General features: G+C 35.2%; 1 protein-coding gene across 1 annotated transcript in view; it reads left to right on the top strand.

The window, feature by feature from the left end:
• Nucleotides 1-26,221, top strand: part of NEGR1 (neuronal growth regulator 1) — a 936,395-nt gene that overhangs the window by 366,300 nt on the left and 543,874 nt on the right. The window contains exon 2 of the mRNA XM_012442497.2: nucleotides 1,037-1,269. Coding sequence (XP_012297920.2) covers nucleotides 1,037-1,269 — 233 coding nt within the window. The remainder of the gene's footprint in view (nucleotides 1-1,036; nucleotides 1,270-26,221) is intronic.

Below are 26,221 nucleotides of genomic sequence, written 5' to 3'. Positions count from 1 at the left end.
TAAATAGATGCCTTATAAATTTATACTAGATAAATGAATGTTTCATTAAAAAACTATTGATCAATAAATTGATAAACAAGTAACATTATTAATAAAAGTGTTATACTAGATTTGCTATATCTGATGACTACAGCAATCAGTAAACACAGTTTATAGTTTTATCAGTGAAACATAGTTTATAGTTTCAGTGTACAAGCTTACCACTGTGCAAATGCAAGCTATTTTAAAAATAAACCCTTATAGGCCGGGCTCTGTGGCTCAAACCTGTAATTCCAACAGTTTGGGAGGCTGAGGTGGGCAGATCGCCTGAGGTCAGGAGTTAAAGACCAGCCTGGCCAACATGGCAAAACCCCATCTCTACTATACATATAAAAATTATCTAGGCACAATGGCAGGCGCCTGTAATCCCAACTACCAGAGAGGCTGAGGCGGGAGAATTGCTTGAACTGGACAGATGGAGGTTGGAGTGAGCCAAGATTATACCACTGCATTCCAGCCTGAGCAAGAGAGTAAGATCCTGTCTCAAAATAAATAAATAAATAAATAAATAAATAAATAAATAAATAAATAAATAAATAAACTCTTCTATGGTTCTATGACTTCTGCAACTGGTACATTATATTCAGTATCAGATAGGGTCAGGTCAGTCTAAATCATAGACATTTCTTGCTTCTCATAATTTCAAACAAAGAAATAGGCTTTAATGTAGAAAATTGTTTAAACTAATTTAACTTTATTTAGATTTGTCATCTAAACAGAATGAAAAAGACTTTTGGCTAACTTTCAATTGCAACACACACACACACACACACAAACACAAATACATACTTTTTAAAAAACTGTATGAAAGTATTGTTTCACATTTGCATTAGGAATGGAAGCTGCATCAGTATGTTCATGTTTCCTGAGTTAATGTCTGATGTTTATATTTGATGCTGTGCTATTATTCTGTAAAAGAAAATAACACTCAGAACAAAATAATGTTGTCTCTCATTTTCATTTTGATTAATAGTGTTATATCTCTTGTAATTTGTAGGTGTTATTTGGAAGATGGAGCTTCAAAGGGTGCCTGGCTGAACCGGTCAAGTATTATTTTTGCGGGAGGTGATAAGTGGTCAGTGGATCCTCGAGTTTCAATTTCAACATTGAATAAAAGGGACTACAGCCTCCAGATACAGAATGTAGATGTGACAGATGATGGCCCATACACGTGTTCTGTTCAAACTCAACATACACCCAGAACAATGCAGGTGCATCTAACTGTGCAAGGTATGTATTTTCAGAAGTACTATATTGCAAAAGACTATGCTTAGCAATGTTTAATATTTAGGTATCAAAATGACTAAGAAGCAATTAACAATGCTGAAATATTTGTTGAAGTAGATTGTCATTGTTTTCAGGGATTTACATTCCTAGATACCAGAAAGTCATTAACAGTCATAGTGACAGGCCAGGCACAGTGGCTCATGCCTGTAATTCCAGCACTTTGGGAGGCTGAGGTGGGTGGATCACGAGGTCAGGAGTTCGAGACCAGCTTGGCCAAGATGGTGAAACCCTGGCTCTACTAAAAATACAAAAATTAGCTGAGAACAGTGGCAGGCACCTGTAATCCCAGCTACTCGGGAGGCTGAGGCAGGAGAATCACTTGAACCCAGGAGGCGGAGGTTGCAGTGAGCCAGGATCACGCCACTGCACTCTAGCCTAGCTTTGAATTGAAACACACACACATACACATACAAACTTTAAAAAATATATGCAAGTATTGTAGCCACTAAGAAGTGTAATGACTATTACAGGCATTCAAATCCCCACTTACAAAGATCAAGAAATATCCACTAACACCATATTATGACATTTGTACATGATTCACCTTGTATCTTCCATTGATTCATCCCTTCAATAAATCTTTGGGAGCCCATGATTGATACATTAAAATAAATATTTGAAGCTTACAATAGATACCTGAAAATACTAGAACTTTTTGATATCTGCATAGTAACTCTTTAAATGCAGTCCTCCAAGCATTCAAACACTCTGTCTCAATCCGACTTCTGTTTACTTTGATTCAATTCACAATGAAAAGTAGCAGCCTTCGAAGATTTATTTAAATATAGAATAATTGAAAAAATATGTAAACAATGGTTTATATTTGATTTACTCTCAATAGATCATAAATCATGCTAGCTTTCAATCTCCAGATATAAACAGAATCATCAAATTATTTTATTTCTCTTGCATACTAAAATGTAAGAGCATATGTACCCTACAATACAATTGGTTTTCAAGAAAAATGCAATTATTATGCTAGAAGAATGGAAAACATTTATTTTTTGCCCTTTTACATTATTTCCTTGTGTTTTATAGATTAATCATGTGTTGGTTGTTTGGAAATATGCTCTATGGAACTGAAAATGATGTTGCCATATTTCTAAATAAAATTAATAACAAGTTATATGATAATGTGGTGCCAGAGCATGCATATTTTATTCCTAATAGGAAAGTTGAGTGAGCAAGTCAGTTGCACTGTCTCTAAGTTTACTGTTCAATAAGTCAAAGCTGAAAATTAATTTAGGTGCATAGCTTAAGTCTGAAAAAGATTATTAATCTATAACCTTATTAACTGACCTATTTTTCCTTACATAAAGGTAAACTTGACACAGCTTCAATTGTTAGTACAGTAAATATTTTAACTTTGCGATAAGGTTAAACTTCTTAATTAAACAATTAACTTTAAGGAGGAAAGCATAACTTGAAAAATAATTCAGTGGAATTCCTCAATGATTTTTCTTTTCTTTACAGATTATTGCAGACTGTAGAGATGTTCGTTATTTAAAAGTGATATATAAGAATATAATAACGTTTTCACAAAAGTCCATCCTTATTCAGAGATTATTCAGGGACTCCAGAGGGTGGGAGTTAGTCCAGCTTCAGAAACTGACATGAGATTATAAGACAAAATCGATTTCTTATGTTATTCAAGCCTAATCCTGTTCTCTTGTTCCATTCTCTGCCCTTTGACTTGATGCTAAAAGATTTTCATTATGTGAAAAAACTATACATGGACAATAATATGTTTGAGTTACTTAAGATACAGACATTTTGCTTGTACATTTTAAACTTGTAGGTTTAAATGATATTTCTGAAGAATAAATATATTCTATTTTCCTTATTCCATTCTTTCTTGTTCCATATTAGGCCTGTATTTTAAATACCCAGACTATGGGTATTTAAGACCTGCATAGGTACATGCTTAATTCTCATAGGATTTTAAAAATAACTTTATAAAACATAGTTTGTTTAATATTGTTCATGTTTTAAAATCTGCTACACACCTTACTATAGTACTTTTTTACTGGTCATTAGATGCTTGTGAACTTCTGAGCAGTTAGGAATGTACTTATTGAATATTCCTTCAGTGTAATATTTTGTTCTTCTAGTAAAAGGAAAAAAAATCCATGTTACTGTTTTGAAAGCATAAGATTGGAAAAAATTAAAAGCTAATAATTTTACAGTATTTATAAGTGCAATTACTTATTAGAAGTTGATTGACATGTAGGTAGTTTTCAAATTACATTATTAAAGTTCAGGGAATACATTAATAGGCTTGTCAGTCAATTCAAGTACTAAATAAATGTCATAAAAACTCAACCCCACATAAGCTACATTTCTTTTCAATGAACAAAAATAAACTGATGTGTACAGCTCTTCAGTCTCTCAGTTTGTTAGGTTGTCTGGTGCCCAGGGGTATCAGCATAGTTTCGAAGCATATGCTCTTTGCCTAACAATCTGTCAATCCTTTATTCACCAAGATAAAGAAGCTTAGCAACTGAGGGAAGACAGTATTAATCACTGATGTCAAACATACATTGACTGGTAAAAACAAAGCTCATCTTCAATTGTTGTATGTACTCCAGGGAAATACTTTTTTTAAAAAAAATCATTTTGAAAAGGGATAAAAAAGAGCTATGTTGTCAACACAGACACTTTGAGAAATTTATTAATGCTATTAATTTCTTAGAACTATTAATATAAATAAATGGAGTGATGGAGGAGGAAAAACACTAAAGTAGGAATAGGAAAACCTGGATTCTAATCTGGAATTGTCCTGCATAAAATAGGCAATTATGAAGTCTCCCTGAACTCTAGCTTTCTCATTTTAAAAGGGACATAGACAAGAAAATCTTTGAGGTCCACACCAGTCAAGAAAAGACAAGTGATAAAAACAAACAAAAACAAATTAAAAACAGTAACAAAAATCTCACTTCAATTATTTGCTTTGATTTAATAGGAAAAAAGTATTTAAGTCAAAAAATAAAAATATTTTATAACTTTTATTAAGCACCATACAAACTAATTTTTACATCTAGCTCCTGTTACTACTTACTCCACAAGTACATTTCATTTCTCTTTATATTTTTCTTTATCCAATGGAGCTGAGTAATCTATGTACTCATGAATTTGAAGAATGTGATAATTTGGAGTCTGGCTTTAAAAAGGTAGAAACTGGCTAATAGACTTAATATGAAATAAAATTTTTCATTACATATATATAACATGGTATTGATAAATTAAATTACCTGTTATTCACTGTTTTGAACTATGTGATACAACATTTACTAAGAACACATTTCTTTGTTTATAAGTATAGAAGTGCGTGAGGCTGGAGGACTTATTATGAAGCAAGAGCTCCCTATTACAATACTGTAAAGATGAGAAACATGAAATATGAGCACTGCCCACTTGAATATATGTCAAGAATTGTGCTATGATTAGAATGTGTCCCCCAAAGTTCATGTGTTGGAAACAATCCTGAAGGGAAGAAAGTTTGAGGTGCAGTCGAATAAAAGGTGGTTATTTATTCATAAGCGCTCTCATGGGGTTAATATTGTTGTCATGGGATTGGATTAGTTATTGTGAGAATGGTTTTGTTATAAAAGTGAGTTTGGCCCCGTCTTGCTTTCTTGCTCTTGTCTATCTGTTTTTTGCCATGGGGTGATGCAGCACAAAGGCCCTTGGAAGACACCGGCACTATGCGCTTGGACTTCACAGCCCCCAGAAATGTGAGCCAAACAAATTTCTGTTCATTATAAATTACTGAATCTGGGATATTCTGTTATTACAACATAAAATGGACTAAGATACGGTTTGTACTTTGAGTTCTCCGTAATGTTTAAGGTCTAGGTTATATGTAGCACAAATTAGACACTCATAGATGTTGTATATTGAACAAACACATATGAAATGTTTACTGTTCAACTCATTCCCTTTCAAGGAAATATACTCTAAGTTTTCTCTGGTCAGAGTAGAAGGAGATTTGACTAGCACATAACTGGATAATCAAAATAACTTCTCAAAGGTATGTGACTTCTCCAGGGTATTGTAATTTCCATAGGGTATATAACTCTCCTAGAATATTTGTAATAGGTGGAGTGCTATACTTCCCTTATCAAGGGTGGGCTTGTTTCTCTAGATACTGGGTTTGTAGTTAGAAGACAACATTCAGGACCCCTTTGAGGATAGCCTCAGCTGCAGACAGCCAGCTTGCCAAAGTCAAGCCCTGCCTAGAGCAGCCAACACCTCATGACTGCTTGAGGCAAGGAGTATTTCCTTTTGGCCCAATGTAGGACAGCTTTGCTGGGCCATTTTAGGTTCAGAGCTCCTCATGGGCACCTAAAGCTACTGCCAAGACTCAACTGCAGCTCAACTTCTTACTGTATTCAAACCCATCTCCTTCTTCTTCCATCCCCAGGGTCTGACCACAAGGATATTTCCTAATAATCATCCTGCACTCTAAATTCCATCTCGTTTGAATCCATTTCACAAAGATCCTAAACTGTGATAATATCAAACACTTACCTGTTGCTTAGTCATTGTTTTGAGAAAGGCTTTATAAAGTGAAAAGACATTCAAACATCAGTTATTATTAATGTTCTATTTTATGTTTAAAAGGATTTGAAGTGGCTTATAGAGAAGTATTCAGAACACCAAGATAGATAGGAGGCAAAAAATAAACAAGAGAAGATTAGGATGCAGTCAGAAGTGAGGTTAGATCATAAAATTTGTAATAGGATTTCCATATACTTTCAGAGCATGGCAAAAAATTTAGTTCTAAGATTTCTGAAAGCCAATATGTAGAAAGAAACAGAATCAGTTATTCATTTCATAATTCATAGGTTAAAACTTATTTTTCTATGATCCTGTTATTCAGAATAGAGCAGCATTGCTGCTGTGAACTATCTAAGAGCATCATTGTGAGGTATAAGGAACATCTCTTTGGTACACATAGCATTGATTCAAGAGGCTTTTACTTATAACAGCTTTAAATATAACCTGAAGTGTAGGAAAGTAAAAAAAATAAATTTAAAAATAAATTCAACAAGGTGCTGTTTCAATAACAGGGAGATAGCTTTTTTATTATCACCTTAATCTGTGAATAAATTTTAGAATCTATCCTTCTTATGCAAAACTCCACAAATATTATTTCTCCCAATTAATCACTGAATAGTAATTCAGCTGCAGGTACTTGAAAGTTATGTTTATCAATGAGTATCTGGAGAGCAATCACTCTATGTGGCCAAGTATAAAGCCATATTCTCCAAAGATTGGCACATCTTTGTCTAATGTTACCATCCTTTTGATGAATACTAAGGCCTTGAAGGTGTACACACTGAAAGAGAATACCACACTCTGTTCCAATTTGAGCTGATGGGCATAAACAGCATCACAGGACATGGGCCTGCTTTCCCCAAAAGACCAAAAGGAAAAGAAAAAACAGTAATAGTGAAAAAAGCTTATCAAATACTACATACATGGGACAGTTGAAGCCGTTGTTCTACAACAGTGAAAATTACAAAATTTTCAACCAGTCAAAAAATGAAACCAAAAAGAAATTATCGGCACTAACAAAAGTTTTACAGAGCCACTGATGGTGGACCAGTGATTGGATGCAATAATAGTTCACGACAAGACTCTCATATTGGATCGTAGCCTGTTTTATTCAGGATCTAATTTTACCTGTGGAGGAGATCAAGATTATACATGGGAACCCAATCTTGGACATGCTCTAAAACACAAAGACATGGACAAAGAGTCAAACCACATGCTGTTAATATTTTTAGTATGGAAACAAATAATAAACCATATGAATTAAAAATGGCTTAATAACTTGTTATGTACCATTACCCTACCCAGAATATCTTTATCTTTAAGGAATGCACCCTCATACTTACAAAACATAATCATAGATAAATGAAAAACGATAACTTGTTAGTGGAGCTGCTACCATTAAAAACTAGGAATAGGTCTCCCAAAATTGTCCATGTTTTTTGTACATGATCTATAGCTTCTTTATATCAATAACTAGATAACAGACCTACATTTCTAAGAACATATCTGATAAACACATGTTATCTGCTTGTAAGAAATGCTTATTATTTGCTCTCTAAAATTTGTTTAAAAGTGATCTCAAATATTTAAGATAAAAGTTACATGGATAAGGATGTACATACTCATTCTCATTCCCTTTGCAGGGGATTCTGACCTGTTCTACCGTAAATCATTCTTTGCTTACTCTATTTACATAATAGTGCAGTTCCAGTGGAAGCCAAATTATGCTGGGTTCAGACAGACTAATCAATACCTGACTACTGATCACAGGGTGAAAGACCAAGTAAGTTCAATGACTGATAAAAAATAAGATTGTATTAGTCCCTACAGATTTCTCCACAATGAAGTGGTAGTAACAATGGAACCATGCTTAAGAACATTCCATTGTTTTTTCTATTTCTATTGTCTGAAATGTCCAGTTTTGCAATTTATGAAGACAGGATCTTATTAGCATTTGGGAAGATATGCCTCATTAGTTAATAGAACTATCATTATAATTTTTTTTTTTTTTTTTTTTTTTTTTTTTTTGAGACAACATCTCACTCTGTGTCCAGGCTGGAGTGTAGTGGAGCAATCTTGATTTACTGCAGCCTAAACCTCCCCAGCCTCAGGTGATCCTCCCACCCCAGCTTCCCATGTAGCTGGGACTGCAGGTGCATGCCACTCTGCCTGGCTATTTCTTTTCTTTTCTTTTTTCTTTTCTTTTCTTTTTTTTTTTTTGAAAGATTGGGTACACATAGCATTGATTCATAAGGCTTTTACTTATAACAGCTTTCAATATAACCTGAATTCCCAGCACTTCAGGTCATATTGAAAGCTGTTATAAGTAAAAGCCTTCAGGTTATATTGAAAGCTGTTATAAGTAGAAGACGTCAGGTTATATTGAAAGCTGTTATAAGTAAAAGTAAAAAAAAAAAAAGTAATGGTGAAAAAAGCAGGTCAAATACTACATACACGGGATAGTTCAAGCCATTGTTCTGCAACAGTGAAAATTTCAAAATTTTCAACAAGTCAAAAAATGAAACCAAAGATAAATTATTGGCACTAACAAAAGTTTTATGGAGCTACTGATGTTGAAACAGTCATTGTCTGGATCTTATTAGCATTTTGGAAGATATGCCTCATTAGTTAATGTTGCCCTTGCTGGTCTCTAACGCCTAGGCTCAGGTGATCTACCCACCTCAGCCAGCCTCCCTAAGTGCTGAGATTACTGACACGAGCCCCTACGCCTAGACAGGGTTATCATTATAATCTGTTGAATTATATGAAGCAGTACTATTGAGGACTACAGAGATAATGGTCTGATATCTAAACAATTTAGAATAGTTATGCCTAATTTGGGAAACGGGAAAAATAAGTTTTTCAGGTGTAATTATCTGGATGTTAGCAAGATTATTTCCCAAAATATACCTTCACAGAAAAATTCAGAATCAAGGTTACATTTCCCAAATGTACCTTCACAGTTAAATTTAGATCTAAGATTATTTTCCCAAATATACCTTCACAGACAAATTCAGATCCAAGATTATTTCCCCAAATATACCTTCACAGAAAAACTCAGGTCCACCATCTGTGCTTATGTGGGGTAAGCTTTTTTAGGCAATGAAATATTGTATAACAATTAAAAAATTATTGCATTTTTCAGGTGGACATTTTCAGCTTTCTTTTCACACAATCCCTTCTGGCTAGAATTGCTATGGTTACATGGCAGGATATATCAGACCAGATTCTAGGAATTCATTACCTCACTTTTCTGTGAATATATTGACATTCATTAGATTATGGGTTTAGCTACTAAGGTTTATAAGATATGAGGTGAATTGAGCTACTTTTAGTAAAATTCTTGTTTGAATACAAGCTTTTCTTCCAGAATACACTTTAAAAAAAAAATTCTAATATTCAGAATTGTCGAACATTACTTTTCTGCAGTTGGGATAAAAGAAGTAGCAGAGAGAGAAGGTAGATTTCAAAAAATAGTATTTTATTTCCAAAAGATTTTCTGTATAAATATATGGATCATATTTCCTTAATCAAAATTATCACATGAAATTTTATATATTGCCTAATGTAAGGTCTGATATTAAAACAATACTATACATCAAAACTGTGCTAAAATCCATAACGCACTTCTTACTATACACAAAGGGAATTAGCAAGTTGATAATATTTTCTTATACATTTTCAATTTTATTTGCCAATGAAAGACAGATAAGGAAGAGCAAAAAAAAATCATATTGATAGCCGCTGAACATTGTCAGTTTCCATCTGAGTCCTCTCTCTTTTTTTTTTCTATATAAGGAATTTTGTGAGTTCGTAGCAGAAAGGGGGAGCACTATTGGGACGTAAATAAGCATCTTTGCTAACTAGGAAATTATACCAGCAAGGAAGGTTCAACTTCAGTGCCTTGGATCTACTCGTGAGATGAGTAATATGTTGAGGGGGTGGTAGAAGAGGGGCAAACATCAAATAATTATACAGCTTGTGGTCAGTGTTGATGAGGAGAAATGTTGCCCTACTTTATCCTTTTTCTTCAAGTTTTAAACTTGACTCACACTGGCAAGTATTCCATAAAAACATATCTGAGAATAGGATATATCAGAAAGAAGAAGAATGTTATGTATTATTCATTTGGAGACTAAGGCAGTATTTCTGTTTTTGATAACACACAGTCCAAAATACAATTTGAAAATAATTTAAAGTAATTATCCCTTTAAGCAAGATTTGCTGCCTTTAAAAGTCCCTTTAATGATTAATGGATATTTATTACAGTTCCTGAAGCACAGAGTTTGATAAGTGTGTCAGAGCTCAGACTGATCACATTTTCATTTTCTTGATGGTAATTCTTAGTTTTGCATGTGCAATACAGAATGGTTATATTTGTTCCGTATCTTGGAGTATATTCATTTTCTCTTAAAAAAACAAAGAAAATAACTGTGTAAGTAATACATGTCAAATCCCAGTGCAATGTACACTATCACTATGAAAATCTCTCTATAAATAAAAGATTACCAACCTCTAGCTGGCCCATTTATTTTAAAACACACTGCAAATAAAATCTATGTATGGTGAAATAACTTATCTTCTTGGAGTCAGTGTAATGGGATTTGATCTATAAAATAATATTTCTGTTCTCTTTCCCAAATCATGTATATAATTAAGACATCACTATAAAGGCAATTAGGAGTTTACTGTTTTCATTAAATGCCAAATGACAATACTCCTTGTAACCTTTATTTAAAGCAAAAATAAAATTTAGCAGGAGAAAATTTGAATCTACTAATAATACTGTTTATTGTATGATCTGTAGTAGAAAAATAAGGATCAATCATATGTAGCACCAACAGGAAAATGGACACAATTAAAACTGGTGGCAAAGCTTAGTTTGCAGAATCAGAGTGAGGCTGTGTTCCAATATCTCTCTTCCCCCATACTTCACCACTCATCCCTTCAGCATCTTCTGGTTAGTAATCTGGCAAGAGTAGTAGAAAGACTCAGGAAAAATGGACCATGCCCCTGCACTAAGTTGTCAGTTTTGTAACCCAGATTGGTAGGTTTGCATTTAGACAAGTAGCTCTTAAACAGTTTGTGGTCACGATCCCATTTGAAAATCTGATGAAATTTGCAGACCCCTTCTCTGGAAAAATACACACACCTTTAACATGTTACATACTTCTTTATGTGAGCACAGGCTTATGAACTCCCTAAGTCTATTTGTGTACTCCAAGTAAGATCTCAAGTCAACTTCTTGAGTGTGATGACTAGGTCTTAATTTCTTTTTTTAACTCCTAACCAGGATAGCGTCTGACAAGTGTTAGAAACAGTAGAGTTTTATTGTTTTTATAAAGGCACATATTTCTTTCCGCCTAGCTTTCGGCCAATTGCTTGGCTGAAGCTGTGACTTAGTATGTTGATGCTATCTTTCGGACCACGAATGCTGACATAAGAAGAAAAAAAATAAAAGGATTAGTTAGACTTGCATTGCTTATTTTTATTTAAGGTCAAAACATTCTTATCCCCTGCTAATTTCCATATTTTCACAAGTGCAGAATAGTGAATGCATGTTGTAGTAAAAAGTAACAAATGAGACACCGGTATTCTACAAAAAATATTTTACCCTAGCAATGTTATTTTGAGAAAAAGTATACTTTACATGGGACAGAGTTAGCTACAAGGCTGTAGCCAAACATTTCTAATGCCAAACCCAAACAAGAGTTTAACATTTAAAAAGAGCCCACAGTCGCACAATTAAAATTTTATCTCAGGTATTTTGTTCAGTCTTTTAGGTTTTGACTTGAACAAATGGGTGGATGGACACTTTTTAAAATGAGATATTGAAGACTTCAGGAGGGACAGATTTTGCAGCTATTAGTGGAGAATAGAGTGAGATATGTTGTTATTCACTCTGCTTAGGACTTGTTCATTTTAAGCAAGTCTCTTTTAAAAGAGCATGCAAGATGACTTCAGTTTAAGTCAATAAAGACTTATGAAGTCTCACTTTAATTCAATACCGACTATGTGCAAATAACTTTGCTAAATGTTGCGCCTGCATTCATTATGCCTTGTGGTAGGCTGAATGATACAGTTTTCAAATGTGACTACATCCTCATCTCCAGAACCAATGAATTTGTTAGGTTAAGTGGCAAGGAAAAATGTAATCCGATCTTAAGACAGGGTTAGCCTATAATCCCAGCACTTTGGGAGAACGAAGCAGGAGTATTGCTTCAGACCATCCTGGACAACACAGAGAGACCCTATCTCTACAAAAAAATTTTAAAAAAATAGCTGCTGTGGTCCCAGCTACTTTGAACGCTGAGGTGGGAGGATTTCTTAGGCACAGAAGGTGGAGGCTATAGTAAGGGGTGATCGTGCCACTACACTCCAGCCTGGGTGACAGAACAAGACCCTGGCTCAAGAAAAAAAGTATCTATTATCTTAGATTATCCAGTCAGACCCAGTGAAATCACAAGGGCTCTTAAAAGTGGAAGAGAAAGGCAAAAGAATGGTCGGAGGGAGCTGACTGCTGATGTAGGCCAGATTGATGTGCTGTAAGAAGGACTCAACCTGCAATTGCTGGATTTAATGATAGAGTAGGGGTACCCTGAGCCAAGGAATATGGAAAGACTCTAGAAGCCAGAAAAGTCAAGGAAATGGATTCTCCTCTAGAAACTCCAGAAGGGAATTCAGCTCTGCCAACACCTCAAGTATAGCTGAGTGAGACGTGTCTACCCTAACAGATATGTAAGATATATTTGTGTTGTTTTAAGCCACTAAGTTTGTGGTAATTTGTTACGGCAGCCAATAGGAGAACTAATACACTCCCAATGCACATTCACACATACACACACTCTAAAATAAAGATACCTTTATATACATCTAGAATAAGTTTCTTAACCTCAGTATTACTGACAGTTTGGGCCAAGGGAGAGAGAGAAAAAGAGAGAGATTGTGTGTGTGTGTGTGTGTGTGTGTGTGTGTGTGTGTGTGTGTGCATGAGAGAGAGTATTGCTGTACAAGTGTAGGATGCCCTGGCCTCAACATATGGACACTAGTCACATTCCCTGTTTGTGACACTGAAATTTGCCTTCTGGGGTAAAAATCACCCCAGTTGAGAACCACTGATGGAGTAGAAAAGACAGACAAACACTTCAATTTTCAAATGCATGGCAGATTGTGACAAGCTCCATGAAAATATAGATCATATCTATTTTACTGACCTAACCTGAGTGAGTAGAACAGGGGCTGGCATATAAAAGGGGCTGAAATAAATATTTAATAGGTGATAGAACAAATGAGTGAAGTTCTCTTAGAGTATAAACCAACCAATGACCAGAAAAAATTTTCTGAATTTTTCTCTCTGGTCTATTTCTCCTGTCGACACTAGTTAAGATCAGTATTCTTTCTCTTTAGTAGTTTAGCATGGCATAAGTGTTAGTTTGACCTCAGGTCACATTCACTTTTAATATTTATAAAGTGTCTGAACTTGGTCAAGTGTCTTCATCTATTTAACACTCACCTTCATCTTCTGAGAAGTTAAAAGTAATGCCCAGATCTCTGGTTTGCTATAAAAATCTAAAAAAACAATTAGATATATATTTCTCAAAGTGTCCAACTCAGACTACGTATTCAATCTTAGTTATAATCTTTCTTTTTCCAAAGAGGTAATAGTGCACATATAGGTCCTTTCTTCTTTCTTCCTTTGAATTAGGATGCAATTGATATTGCTCTTATTGATTCCAAGTGATCTTTACTACGAATACAAATGACAAAGTTAGACTGTAAAATATTAATGAAATTAATTACTCTTTTTTCTCATGGAGAAATTCTTTGTGAAAAAGATGTAATAAATTTATGCCAATGTTAAGGTTTTGAACTCGCATAATTGAAAATAATCTTACTTTTTTTGGAAAACTTCTACCTAAAATAAATGGGAAAGTATTGTGCAGTCATTTTTGCCTATTTGATCTCAAAGCTATTCTCTGCACCTCTCTTGCTATGCTCTGTATCACCCCACACCAGCAAGTGCATCCCCAGCCTACTATGTTTTTTGTTTTCCAGCAGGGTTCACTCAATGGGAGACACTGGTAAGAGAGTGATTGTAGACAGGAGGAAGAGAGAAATCAGGCTATTTTCCTCTCTCTTATTCTCACAGGTAGTGTCTCCTGCAAAGCCTTTTAGTTCCTTGGCTCCAGGTTCCACTGGACAGCCCATCTTCCTATTGGCACAGCTCACACTGGGAAGCCCCATGTCCCCATGTCGTAAGCCCAGCTGCTGTTGAACAGCCCTGACCTGTGGGCTCTGGCAATGAAAACTGCTTGCAAAATTATTAGTCGCTTCTTCTTGTTACAAATCTCTGAGGCCCTCTCTTTTATGTGTTTTGGCTTCTTAGACTTTCATCACTTATGTAAAAAATTCTTCATATTAAACCATCCTTTTTTTGAAATACAGTTGACCCTTGAACAACATGAGAGTTAGAGACACTGACCTCCTACACACTCAGAAATCTGCATTTAACTTTTGACTTCCCCAAAACTTTACTAATAGCCTACTATTGACTGGAAGACTTACTAAAAACATACATAGTTACATAGTCAGTTTACACATAGTTTGTGTTATAAAATACATATGTATATGTATGAGCCATGTGATGGTATGCTATATGTATTCTTATACTGTATATCTAAGAACATATATGTATTCTATACTGTATTCTTATAATACTAATATGCTAAAGGGAAAATGGCATTAAGAAAATCATAAGGAAGAGAAAATATATTTAGTATTCATTAAATAAAAGTGGATCATCATAAAGTTATTTATCCTCATCTTCATAATGAGTGAACTGAAGCAGAAGAAAAAGAAGAGGTGGTCCTGCTATTTCTGGTGGCAGATGTGGAAGAAAAATCCAGGTGTACCTGGACTCTTGAAGTTTAAATCTGCATTCTTCAAGGGTAAACTGTACTAGATTGGTTTCTATTTTCCTGACTATATCCCGACTGATACAGATCTTTTTCTTAAAGTTTCAAGTGGTTTTTAGTCATAAATATTCCCAAAAGACAAGTATTTAAGCTCTATCCTTTATGTAGGTAACCATTTTATATAATGATAATTATTTCCTTATATTCTAGGAAAAATATGTCTCATTCCTGAATATCAAAAGCAAATTTAAAAACAATTTTAAAATTAATTACACATATGTTGGGTTCTCAGATTTATTAAACTAATTATTAGAAAGTAAGATAAATTGGGGAAAAGCTAAAAGTATGCATAATTATTAAATGCTGGCATTTATGTGCGCCTTGGGCTTCTCTTTATTAGCTTTTTGGGTGCAATTATCATTAACATTTCAGTTGCATCCTTAAGGAATATTAGAGCTACAAATACACAATGGCATGAGTGAATATAGGAGTCTTTCATTACCACACAGACTGAAACTTTAAGAAAAATAACCTACAGAGAGGCTGCAGAGCCGTGATTGTATATTTACCCTGGGAGCTATGAGCTGTCTAGAAGTATTCTGAGCTTTGATTTTTACAGCTGCACCTGTACTGGGTGGAAAAACTAGTGAAGAGCGATTTGGGCCTCTTCTTCAGTAAACCAATTAACAGAGTTTGGACACTAGCACTAAAGCAACTTAACCACATTCTTTGAGCATTTGCATTGTGCTAAGTATTGTTGTAAGTGTTGAACAAGAAAGATCTGCAAATAAAAATTAGTCTTTCTTTTCAAGGAACTTACCTATCAGCTGGGGGATACTGACTTGGAGGCAAATGAGTGCACTAAAGTTAGGTGGGGGCTAGAACAGGTGTATACGCCGAGCACATAAGGAAGGCCCTCTTTTTCTGGAGGAACATACCCAACTTTTGTGGTGAAGTAGTGGCTAGGCTTGAGGTTTAATTATAAGGCAGGAAGCGATAGCCATAGTATACTGCTTGGAAGTTACTCTTAAGAGTATATAATAAGTCATTCAGAGCTCAATGAGGAGTAACTTCAAGTCTCAGCAGGTACTGGATAAGTAACTAGAAGCATAAACTCACATTGTCTTATTCCATAAAATGGAATAACAAAGGTGGGGAAGGAGTAGGAACAGGACAAGCTCTTCAGGTGAGAGGAATGGCTCAATCAGAGCATTGTCATTAGATGGCCTTTAGAAGTGGTACTGACAAAGAGATGCTCAAATGTACAGCTCCTCAGAGATGAAGATGTCTTGGAGGTGGTTTGAGCATGTGAGAAGCAATGGGGAGCAATGGAGGACTCTGGGGAGCAGCTGTAGGAGGCTATAATTGCTGAGCTCAACTGCTGACTGGAGCCATTCAATACTGAGAGGAGCAGCTGCAGAGAGCTTAAGCAGGGAGCCCTGGAGAGCCACAGTTGGAGCATCCCCAGATTAAGAAGCTGCCAGGGGAAGCAGCAGTTATGAGTGTCATATGTGGAAACTTCAAAGTTATTCAGTTCCACCACCTCTGCAGCTGGCAATGGTTAAAACACAGTCTTTTTTTTTTTTTTTTTTTTTTTTTTTTGAGACGGAGTTTCGCTCTTGATACCCAGGCTGGAGTGCAATGGCGCGATCTCGGCTCACCGCAACCTCCGCCTCCTGGGTTCAGGCAATTCTCCTGCCTCAGCCTGCTGAGTAGCTGGGATTACAGGCACGCGCCACCGTGCCCAGCTAATTTTTTGTATTAGTAGAGACGGGGTTTCACCATGTTGACCAGGATGGTCTCGATCTCTTGACCTCGTGATCCACCCGCCTCGGCCTCCCAAAGTGCTGGGATTACAGGCTTGAGCCACCGCGCCTGGCCAAAACACAGTCTTATACATATGAAGAAATGGTGAAATATTGATGACTGACAAAATACGTTTGAGATTTTTAAATACAACTTTTCTCAAACTTGGACATAGGCTTCCTTGGCTAATGTGGCATTACTTTTGGTTATTGTTTGTTTACTGAGGAACAGTTTTACCCTAAAATAGCTGTTATATTGGCCAAATCAAGGAGACTTGAATTTAAATTCAAGGATTCACTAACCAAAAAACCAACAAGAGTATATGCAAAATTTGGTACTTTTTGACATTTCTCCCCTGGAAAGAGTGACTGTAGTTTTTATCCTGTTCTCAAAGTTCCTGATGCTAAAATAATAATAATGATAATAAATGCTAAGACTGTTTGTATTAGGAAGAAAGAAAAGGTTAGCTAATAGAGAATTTGATAGCATCTGTTATCAACTTATCCACAAAAGATGCTGTTGTATAACTGATGAATTTAGGTAATTATCACATTGAATACTGTCTAGCATTATTATGAGGCTGTCATTTTCAAATATTGTTCAGGATCACAAATCTTGGTAGATGGTTGATCCCATCTGCATCTTTTTGGATCAGCTTGGTTTGATTATGGAGGAAGATGGAAGCAGCATAATAGATGTTTTATTTGAGTAAAAATCGATTATGATGTTAAACACTTGAGGAAGATAATCCAGCTGGAAAATTATTGCATTAGTCCACCTCTGAGTGAGAACTGAGAACTAATATGGATCCTGTAGAAATGGAAGGAAGAATGTGGAGGTGGAGGTATTCACTCAAATTGTGAATGTGAGCACTGTAATTTTAAAATAATACTGTATCTAGTTATATTTTTGTTTTGTTGAAATCTCGTAATACTGCCAATTTTTATCAAAATCATTCCATCTGGAAAAATTCTATGTGGATTAAGCCACATGGGAATCAGTTACCCTGGCTTAATAGATACTTCATTGCTGTGGGTTTTAATCGATAAACTTGACCTTCAAACTTTGCCGGTTATACAATCTGTTCTGGGCAAACAATGAAATGATGTGAAGTGAGTCAGGCTTTGAGTATATTAGTGAATTGGGGTTTGAGTGACCAAGAATGAAATGTCAGGATAACAACACAAAGAAAAAAACTCAATTTTTTAGGTTCAGAGTACTTGATTTTTTTTTTTCCAGTACAGCATACCATACTCTGGTTTAAAAAGAGAATTTTACCGAAAAAGCTGTGTGTGGTTTTCAAGGTAACATAAATTTACCCTTGAAGCCTCTGACCTAGTAAAGACTCCTCCTTGTTACTTTAAGTCTGCTCTGAACAAATAAAAAATTGCTCTCAAAGGTATTTATTTAGCTAATGAAGATGTCTTGCAGACCATTTGAACAATTATTTGAAAGCAGAAACCGTTGCATGGCTCATCCATCTCTCATGGAGAGTTGCTAGCTTTGCACACCTTGGAGTGTTTTTTTGTTACCCAACTCCAAAGGAGAAACTGTCCTACTTTCTGAAACTTGACATGTGGTTGGGATTACTGCAAGGCTTTTGAGCTCACAGTTCATACAGCCCACTTGTCTTTGATAGTATGATGTGTTCCTCTTTTAACTTTGCAGTAGAGCACACAGCAGTGAGGTCGTTCTTAAAGGCAACCTAACTCAATTTGTGCTTTTTGAAGCACAAATTTGCTGTTCAATTTGGCTGCCTCCAAAATATGTATGACTTACTTTTTGCATTTGCATGTAGTTTAAAAAAATTTGTGTGGCCTTGTCAAGATAAAAGAGAGAGAATGTTTTAATCTCTGGACCCTTTAAATTCAGAGACTTCATGGAATGTACTGACGCCCTAAAATATGGAGTTAATCAAATAGAAAGCTATATATTTCAGAAACAAATTTACCTTCTGATTTGTTTCTTCAAGACAAGTGAAGAGGTCAGACTTCTAGTTCATCACCTTCTGAAAGAATGGGGGTTGTTTTTTATACATGTTATTAAAATGTTATATTACTCTTCAAAGGTAACTAAACATGCCATTTTAATTTGATATGTTCCATAATTTTCCAGCTCTCTCCTTGTTCCACTGAGGTATTTAACATTCCATAGCATCACTATAACATGATATTCATGAGTAGCCATAGGCACCCAGTGCACAGGCTGCTGTGCTGAGTGTGACCTCTGTCCTCTCTATTACATAAAATAAGGAGCATTGACATATATGGAGCTGTAGAGGGCATATACATACACAGGAAACACTCATAAGAAAATGTGACACCTACCTCTGCCTTTCTCTTTTTTCTAGAGCCATTTTCAATCAAATAATCAGAAATTGCCATCACACACAGCCCCGTGGACCTCTGTTGCTCAGCTCAGAATAAAAATATTACATACAGTTGACTAAAAAATGAGGCCTTCTATTGGGAATAGTCTGTCTAATGATAAGTTAGGTACTGTGCACTTGAAATATCTCTGGGTTTTGTTGTTGGTGGTGTTGTTTGAGGCAGCGTTTCACTCTTGTTGCCCAGGCTGAAGTGCAATGGTGCAATCTCAGCTCACTGCAACCTCCGCCTCCCAGGTTCAAGGGATTCTCCTGTCTCAGCTTCCCAAGTAGCTGGGATTATAGGCACACACCACCACACCTGGCTAATATTTTATGTATTTTTTTTTAGTAGAGTTAGGGTTTCACCATGTTGGCCAGGCTAGTTTCAAACTCCTGACTTCAGGTGATTCACCCACCTCAGACTCCCAAAGTACTGGGATTACAGGCATGAGCCACTGTGCCCAGCCTGGTATTTTGATCTCATTATTCTACATATATTCCTTATATTTTCAGTATTTCACGATGAACAGATATTTTTTAAGGATCTTTATATTATATAGAACTTTGATGTCAAATTGTCTATTGCTTACTATCCTGATGATTAGTAAGGAAGAACATAGGACATTCTGTTTCCGATAGGATTCATCTTGCTTTTCACTTTATGCTTTACACTTTATTTGACTTTTAAAATTGTAATATTAATATACATAGAAACATCAGATAGCATAAAATAAACATTTAAATAAATGATACGAATTTAAGGATATCTCTGTAAGAAGAAGTGTAGTCAGAATGGCAGGGAAACCCCCACTGCCAGCTTTCCCCCAGAGCAACAGTTCTTCTGCCCCTTTCTTCTCTCTTTTGCCCACCCTTACCCTCTGGGGATACTGAACATTTTGCCATTCCCTAAAAGAACCTGATGTGTCCCACCTCTGTATTTTTTTTCTTTCCTAAATAGGATTAATCATTTCTTCTCTGAACATCTCTGAGCATTCTTTTTGCTCTCCTATCATAGTCTGTTACTATTTAAAGTATCTATGTTTCTCAATAAAAGGTAAACCACATGAGGGCACGTAATATGCTTATTTATACTTCTCAACATATGGTATCTTAACGAATTAATTTATGTTATAGCTGATATGAATCAACTAATGGAACCATGTTCTGTGGAGAAAATGGCTTCTCCTGACTTACGATATTACATAGGCGTACACACTGGGAAGGATGAAAGTGCTGGAGTAAGACTCATTGAACGTGGACCTTGGCTCTGCCACTTAGGAGCTCTTTTAACTCAGGATTGAGACCCCTCTTAGTCGATAGGAAGTTTTGTGGCGAATGAAACCCACATTATAGAATTACCTTCAAAATTAAGAAATGAAATGTGTTAAGAACTGGACACAAAGTCAGTACTCAATAAATGATACTGTTATTATTATATGTAATAAATATCTTTTAAGAGGTTTGTAATGTGTGTTCAGAACCCGATGAAAAGGTCAGTTATTTGTTTTCACTCCTCAATTTCTCCTTTTATTTATCACTGTAACTTCTTATTTAATAGATGTGTCAAACAACATTGTTATAAATATTAGCTGTCTATTTCTACAACTTTCTATTTTTTCTATTCTTTAGTGATGACAGCACAACATAGATAAATGCATATGCCAAGCCATTTTTCAACTTCGTAATGACATAAAGGCTTCTTATCATATCTAAATATGTTCAAATGTCACTTAGCCACTTTATCGGAATTAATGAGATTCTTGCTAACCTCTTTATTTTTATTTTAGTCCAATCATCTCCTAGCCTGACAAAGCATTAAAAAAAAAAAAAGACTTCAGGCCGAGTGCAGCGGCTCATGCCTGTAATCCCAGCACTTTGGGAGGCCAAGGCGGGTGGATCACGAGATCAGATGATTGAGACCATCCTGCCCAATATGGTGAAACCCCATCTCTACTAAAATACAAAAAATTAGCCAGGTATGGTGATGCATGCCTGTAGTCCCAGCTACTTGGGAGGTTGAGGCAGGAATAGCTTGAACTCAGGAGGCAGAGATTGCAGTGAGCCGAGATCATGCCACTGCTCTCCAGCCTGGCGACAGAGCGAGACTCCATCTCAAAGGAAAAAAAAAAAAAAAGGGACTTCATTGTGTAGCCTCTAACTCTAACAGACTAATTGCAGCCCAAATTGGAAAAACTTTTGGTTTCAACAAAAGGATGCTTTTTAATAGCATCCCAAAAGTCTTTGTAAACAAAATGATAGTCATTAGCAATAGCAGAAATAAGAACACAAGAGCAAAGAAATCCACCTAGTTAAAATAGGTAATAATAGGCAGTGATTTTAGTAAAATGATGGCATCATGAGTATCTATATGGAAACACTGAAAAGGGAAGCAAATTTGTTTCTTAACTTCTTTAATATTATGACACAAACAAGAAAGAAACACAGACACAGACAGTGAGAAAGACTGACTACATGAACTGTGGTAATTCTCAAGCCCCCCATCAGGAGGCTATGCAAAAATAATTCTCAAGGAAAAACCATACCTTTGCATAGGACTGAATACTGTCGTACTTGGATGCTTTGTATAAACTATGAGAAGACTAAACCAACACCTCTACATTCCTCTAGGAAAGAGAGAAGGGGCTTACACCACTTCTGGTAAATGGGAGTGATAGCACCAAACTCGAAATCATATGGAAAGTGGATGATCAAATGAGTGGAAATACTTTAAAGTGTCTGGTTTTCATTACCTGGACTTAAAATTATTTCCAGTTAATCTATCCATTTACAGAAGAACTTTGTGCCTCATTTACCTCTTCTGTGAAATGTAGGGAAAAAAGGGTAAGTTTGATCAGGCATTAATATAACAATCACCTACATTTTGATTGTTGAAGTAAAGGATGGACAAATTCCGTCTGTATCTGTCTGTGGTGAAGCTGGCCCCGAGATGAGTCAGGCAATGAAGTAAGGAAAATAATTTATTCCTGTCCTCATAGGTGCATTGCCAGTGTCTTCTTAGGATAAAGATAGTGGTATGTGTCGGCTAAGAAAGAGTTAATTCCTGTTCAGGTTTAGCATCTCAGAATTCTATCCTAAGTTGACCATAAGCTCTGATCTCAAGGACCAGAAATATCTCACAATCTTGTTATATGTTCAAATTAGAATGTCTTTGTTTTAAATTTAGCAATTGTTATGTTAATGGAGAGAATGTTGGTATTGTGATCAGCTCCTCACAGAGAAGCTTGTACCACTGAGGAATTAGAGACATGCAGGGAAAAGTATTGTTTGTCTTGTACACACTAAGGAGTATACTTAGTTATCACTGTTTTTTCTTTCCTTTTCTTCAGAGGAAACACTTTGTGTTACTAGAGTTTGCAACCAAGTGGAAATGACTGTAAAATAATAGAATTCAGAAATGGCAGCTCTGTTTTTTTTTTTTTCTTTTGTGTCTATGTGCCATCCATTCTTTTGTTATAAAAGATTAGAAAGTGCTGAACAACTAGAAAGAAAATAATTAGAAATTAAATCAGGGTAAAATGAATGGACACAAAATTCTAATCAGTTGATGAAGGCATATCATTTGGCATTGAGTCTTCTTTCAGTATTAACATATTTCCTCATCCTTCAAAATTGAATTGCTAAGACTGAGAAATCCAAAAACGAGAATGTGGGAAGACCACGCGCAAAATACGGGTTTAGAAGTGACATTATGCAGACTTCTTTTCTTGTCTTGTTTATATTAAATAAGGATAGAAAATGTAATGTAAAAAAGGATTGCTTCCATGTTTTAATAAATATATGAAACTAGAAATAACATGAATCTAGGATCTACTGTGCATCATTGAACCTACTCAAACTGATAAGAATTTTCTTCAGAGAATTGCACCGAATCGCATATGTCCAACAATTTAAAATTAGTGCTAAAAACGTCAAAGATAAAAATCATTTTACAAAGTTAAATTGAAATTATTACAAAATGCATGAACATATTCAAATAGGAAATTTATATACACGTATATATACATAAATACATATACATTTGTACTTATACACATATATATACACACATACATCTATCTATCCACTCATCCTTTCTTACAGTCCATTTATTACCAAATATATTTGAGAGAATATAGTAGAATATATCATTCTTGTATTGCTCCAAGTATATTATTTGGAGTAATAGTTCCAGAAAATGATCTGTAGTAAAAGGGATTCAAATTAAATTTTGAAACTCTGAATACTATACTCCCCTTGAAAACATAGGAATCATGAATGCAGACAGGATCCTGTAAGAATGACTTTTATCAGAATAGCTGTAGTAGATAGAATAATTGTCTTCAAAGATGTCATATCCTAATTTCTATAACCTATGAATGTGCTACCTTTCGTGGTGAAGGGGATTTAAGGTTATGGATGCAATGGAAGTTTCTCATCAGTTGAATTGAAAATAGAGACATTATCCTTTATTAACTAGTTACGCCAAATGCAGTAACGAGGGTTATTATGAGTAGAAGAAAAAGACAAAAAAAACACATCAGAGTTATGAGATGTGAGAACGACTTACTCCCTATTGCTAATTTTGAAGATGGAGGAAGAGACCAGCAGGAAGGTACACAGCCTTTACAAGTTGGAAAAGACAAGAAAGTGCGTTCTCTCCTACAGAAAAGAAAACAGCCCTGCCCACGCCTTGATCTTAGCCCTGTTGGACTTCTAACATACAGAATTGCAAGATAATACATTTTTTGTTGTTTTAGGCCACAAAGTATCTGATATTTGTTACAACAGCCACAGACATCTAATATATATGCTATGGCTGTTGGAGTGATTACTACAGGCCAGACACCAGTGTACATTCTTGAAACCCATAAACATATTAGTCAACCCAAAAGGCAACAAAATATAAATATGACTCTCATCTGTATTTAACAAATGAGGAAATTGGGAGTGTGGGTGGTAAATTATTGTAGGCTAGCAAATTATGCAAAATGATACCAATAGGAAGTACCAAATCCAAGGCTCAAGTTAAAGACTAATTATAAAGTTTGTGCTTTGCATTTCTTATTGTTCAATCTTTTATCAAACTTCCTTGACACGACAACCCTTTATTTCTTTCTCAATATACCTGTTTCTTTTTGGAAACACTAATGTAGTGGAGAGTAACCACTTCAGAGACTAAGATCCTAATTCCAACTTTGCTACTAACTACTCATATAACCTTAGTAAAACAATCTTGTATTTCTTGGCCACTATTCTTTCTGGTATTGGTGTTCTCAAAACAGCTCCTGCTCTCATGGGGCATAGAATCCATTATTTAGCTTTATTCATACCTACAGTTAAATGTGTTTTGCATTATTTACAACTCCTTCAGGACGAATGAATAGGTATATCAATCCCATTTTGAGAAAATAAAATTAAAATGCAGAGTAGTTGAGTTTTTGCTGCAGATCAGAAAGATAGTAATAGAGCCAGGTCTTAAATGGATGTCATCTCATTCCTGACCAGAGCTCTTTCCACTATACTACATTTAGTCATATTTTAATAAAAATCACAATACAAAATTCTTTGTATTGCTTTATTTTTATACCAAAATAATTAAGCATTGATACAGTTAATATATTATCATTCAAATACACTTTAATCAAATATGCTGAAGAAATATCATTGCTTAATAAATAGGATAGTGTCTTAATTTTCTTCTGTATAATGTTGGTAGACTTGTATTTAGACAGTGATTTCAATAACAAATAGAATATTTCTCTCACTAGAGTGGTGATCAAGCCCTTTTTTTTTTTTATTTTTAAGTACTGCACTACTACAGGCAATTCTGGTTAAAAGCTAAGGTTCTAGGCTGGGCTTGGTGGTTCATGTCTATAATCCTAGAACTCTGAGAGGCTGAGGTGGATGGATCGCTTGAGCTCAGGGGTTTGAAACCAGCCTGGGCAACTTGGTGAAACCCACCCTCTACAAAAAAAATATGAAAATTAGCTGGGCTTGGTAATATCCAGCTACCACCTGGGTGAACCACCTGAGCCTGAGAAGTCGAGGCTGCCATGAACCAAAATTGTCCCACTGCACTCCAGCCTGGGCAACAGAGTAAGACCCTGTCTCAAAAACAAAAACAAAAACCTAAGGCTCTAGAAGAGCCTCAGATATGGTCACTCAACCTACTTTAAAAGCTTAAGATTTTGCCGGTTAAATGAATGTAACTTTGAATGTAATGTTACTTATTAATTGACAATAATGGTAGGCAGACTTGTAAAACAAAAATAGAATAGATTTGCATGTCAATTATCTGGGCTTAAATTTGTACTGTAGCATGATGAGAATTGTTACCTTTGGTGAACAATATCAAGTTTTGTAATCAATCAGGGTTAGTTTTCTACTCTGTAAAATGAGAATAATCAGGTCTGTCTTTGAGGGTTGTTGGCACTTATTAGGTATCCAGGTATTTCATTACCTGCAAATTTTTGAAACCAGTTTATACCAAGATCCTTTCCAGTCTTAAATGTCCATACTTTTACAATAGTTGCTTGCTCACAAATTTATACACTGGATTATAAGTCTCTTATTGGTTGAGATGATGCCTTATTAAAACTTTATCACCAACATCTAGCATGTATTCTGGCCTCTAATATGTGCTCATTAAATATTGACTGAATGAAAACCTTCACTGAATATTACTTGGCTGAGTTTAATGTCCACATTTGTGGCATTATTTTAAAAATCAGTGATGAGGGAAAAAAACACACACAAAAAGATGTGCTATCTTACTAAATCTGTCAATTTTAGTTTTAATTTCTTGCTGTTTTTTTTCTGTAAGCCATAATCATATGATAGACTGCATTGAATCTGTAGCATATTTAAGTAAATCTCTATACTATTTATAGGGTCTATGCATAACTATAATTGATTACTTTGATTACACGTTTAATATTTCTGAGGTAATATTTGCTATCTTTTATGGTTAATAAATCTTTCAAACATCTCCTCAATATTAATATATTGATTCAGTCTTCATAATGCTTGTAAAGTCTAATTTATTTTCCAAATCTTGCCAAGAGAGACTTACATTTGGTAGTAACAAGATAAATCTTAGACAGATTTGTGTAAAGTGGAACAAAATAAATATTCAAAAGACTTCTAAAATCACGTAAAAACCCCTTTCCCATTAAAACTGACAATTCATTACTCTTAAATTGTGGGTACTTGAGTGAGATGTCAGTTTTGGTTATAAAATTTACTC

Source organism: Aotus nancymaae, unplaced genomic scaffold (assembly GCF_030222135.1).
Source record: "Aotus nancymaae isolate 86718 unplaced genomic scaffold, 86718_ANA_hifiasm-v0.15.2.pri h1tg000007l, whole genome shotgun sequence".
Taxonomy (NCBI): domain Eukaryota; kingdom Metazoa; phylum Chordata; class Mammalia; order Primates; family Aotidae; genus Aotus; species Aotus nancymaae.
This window is presented reverse-complemented; position numbering and strand designations above follow the sequence as displayed.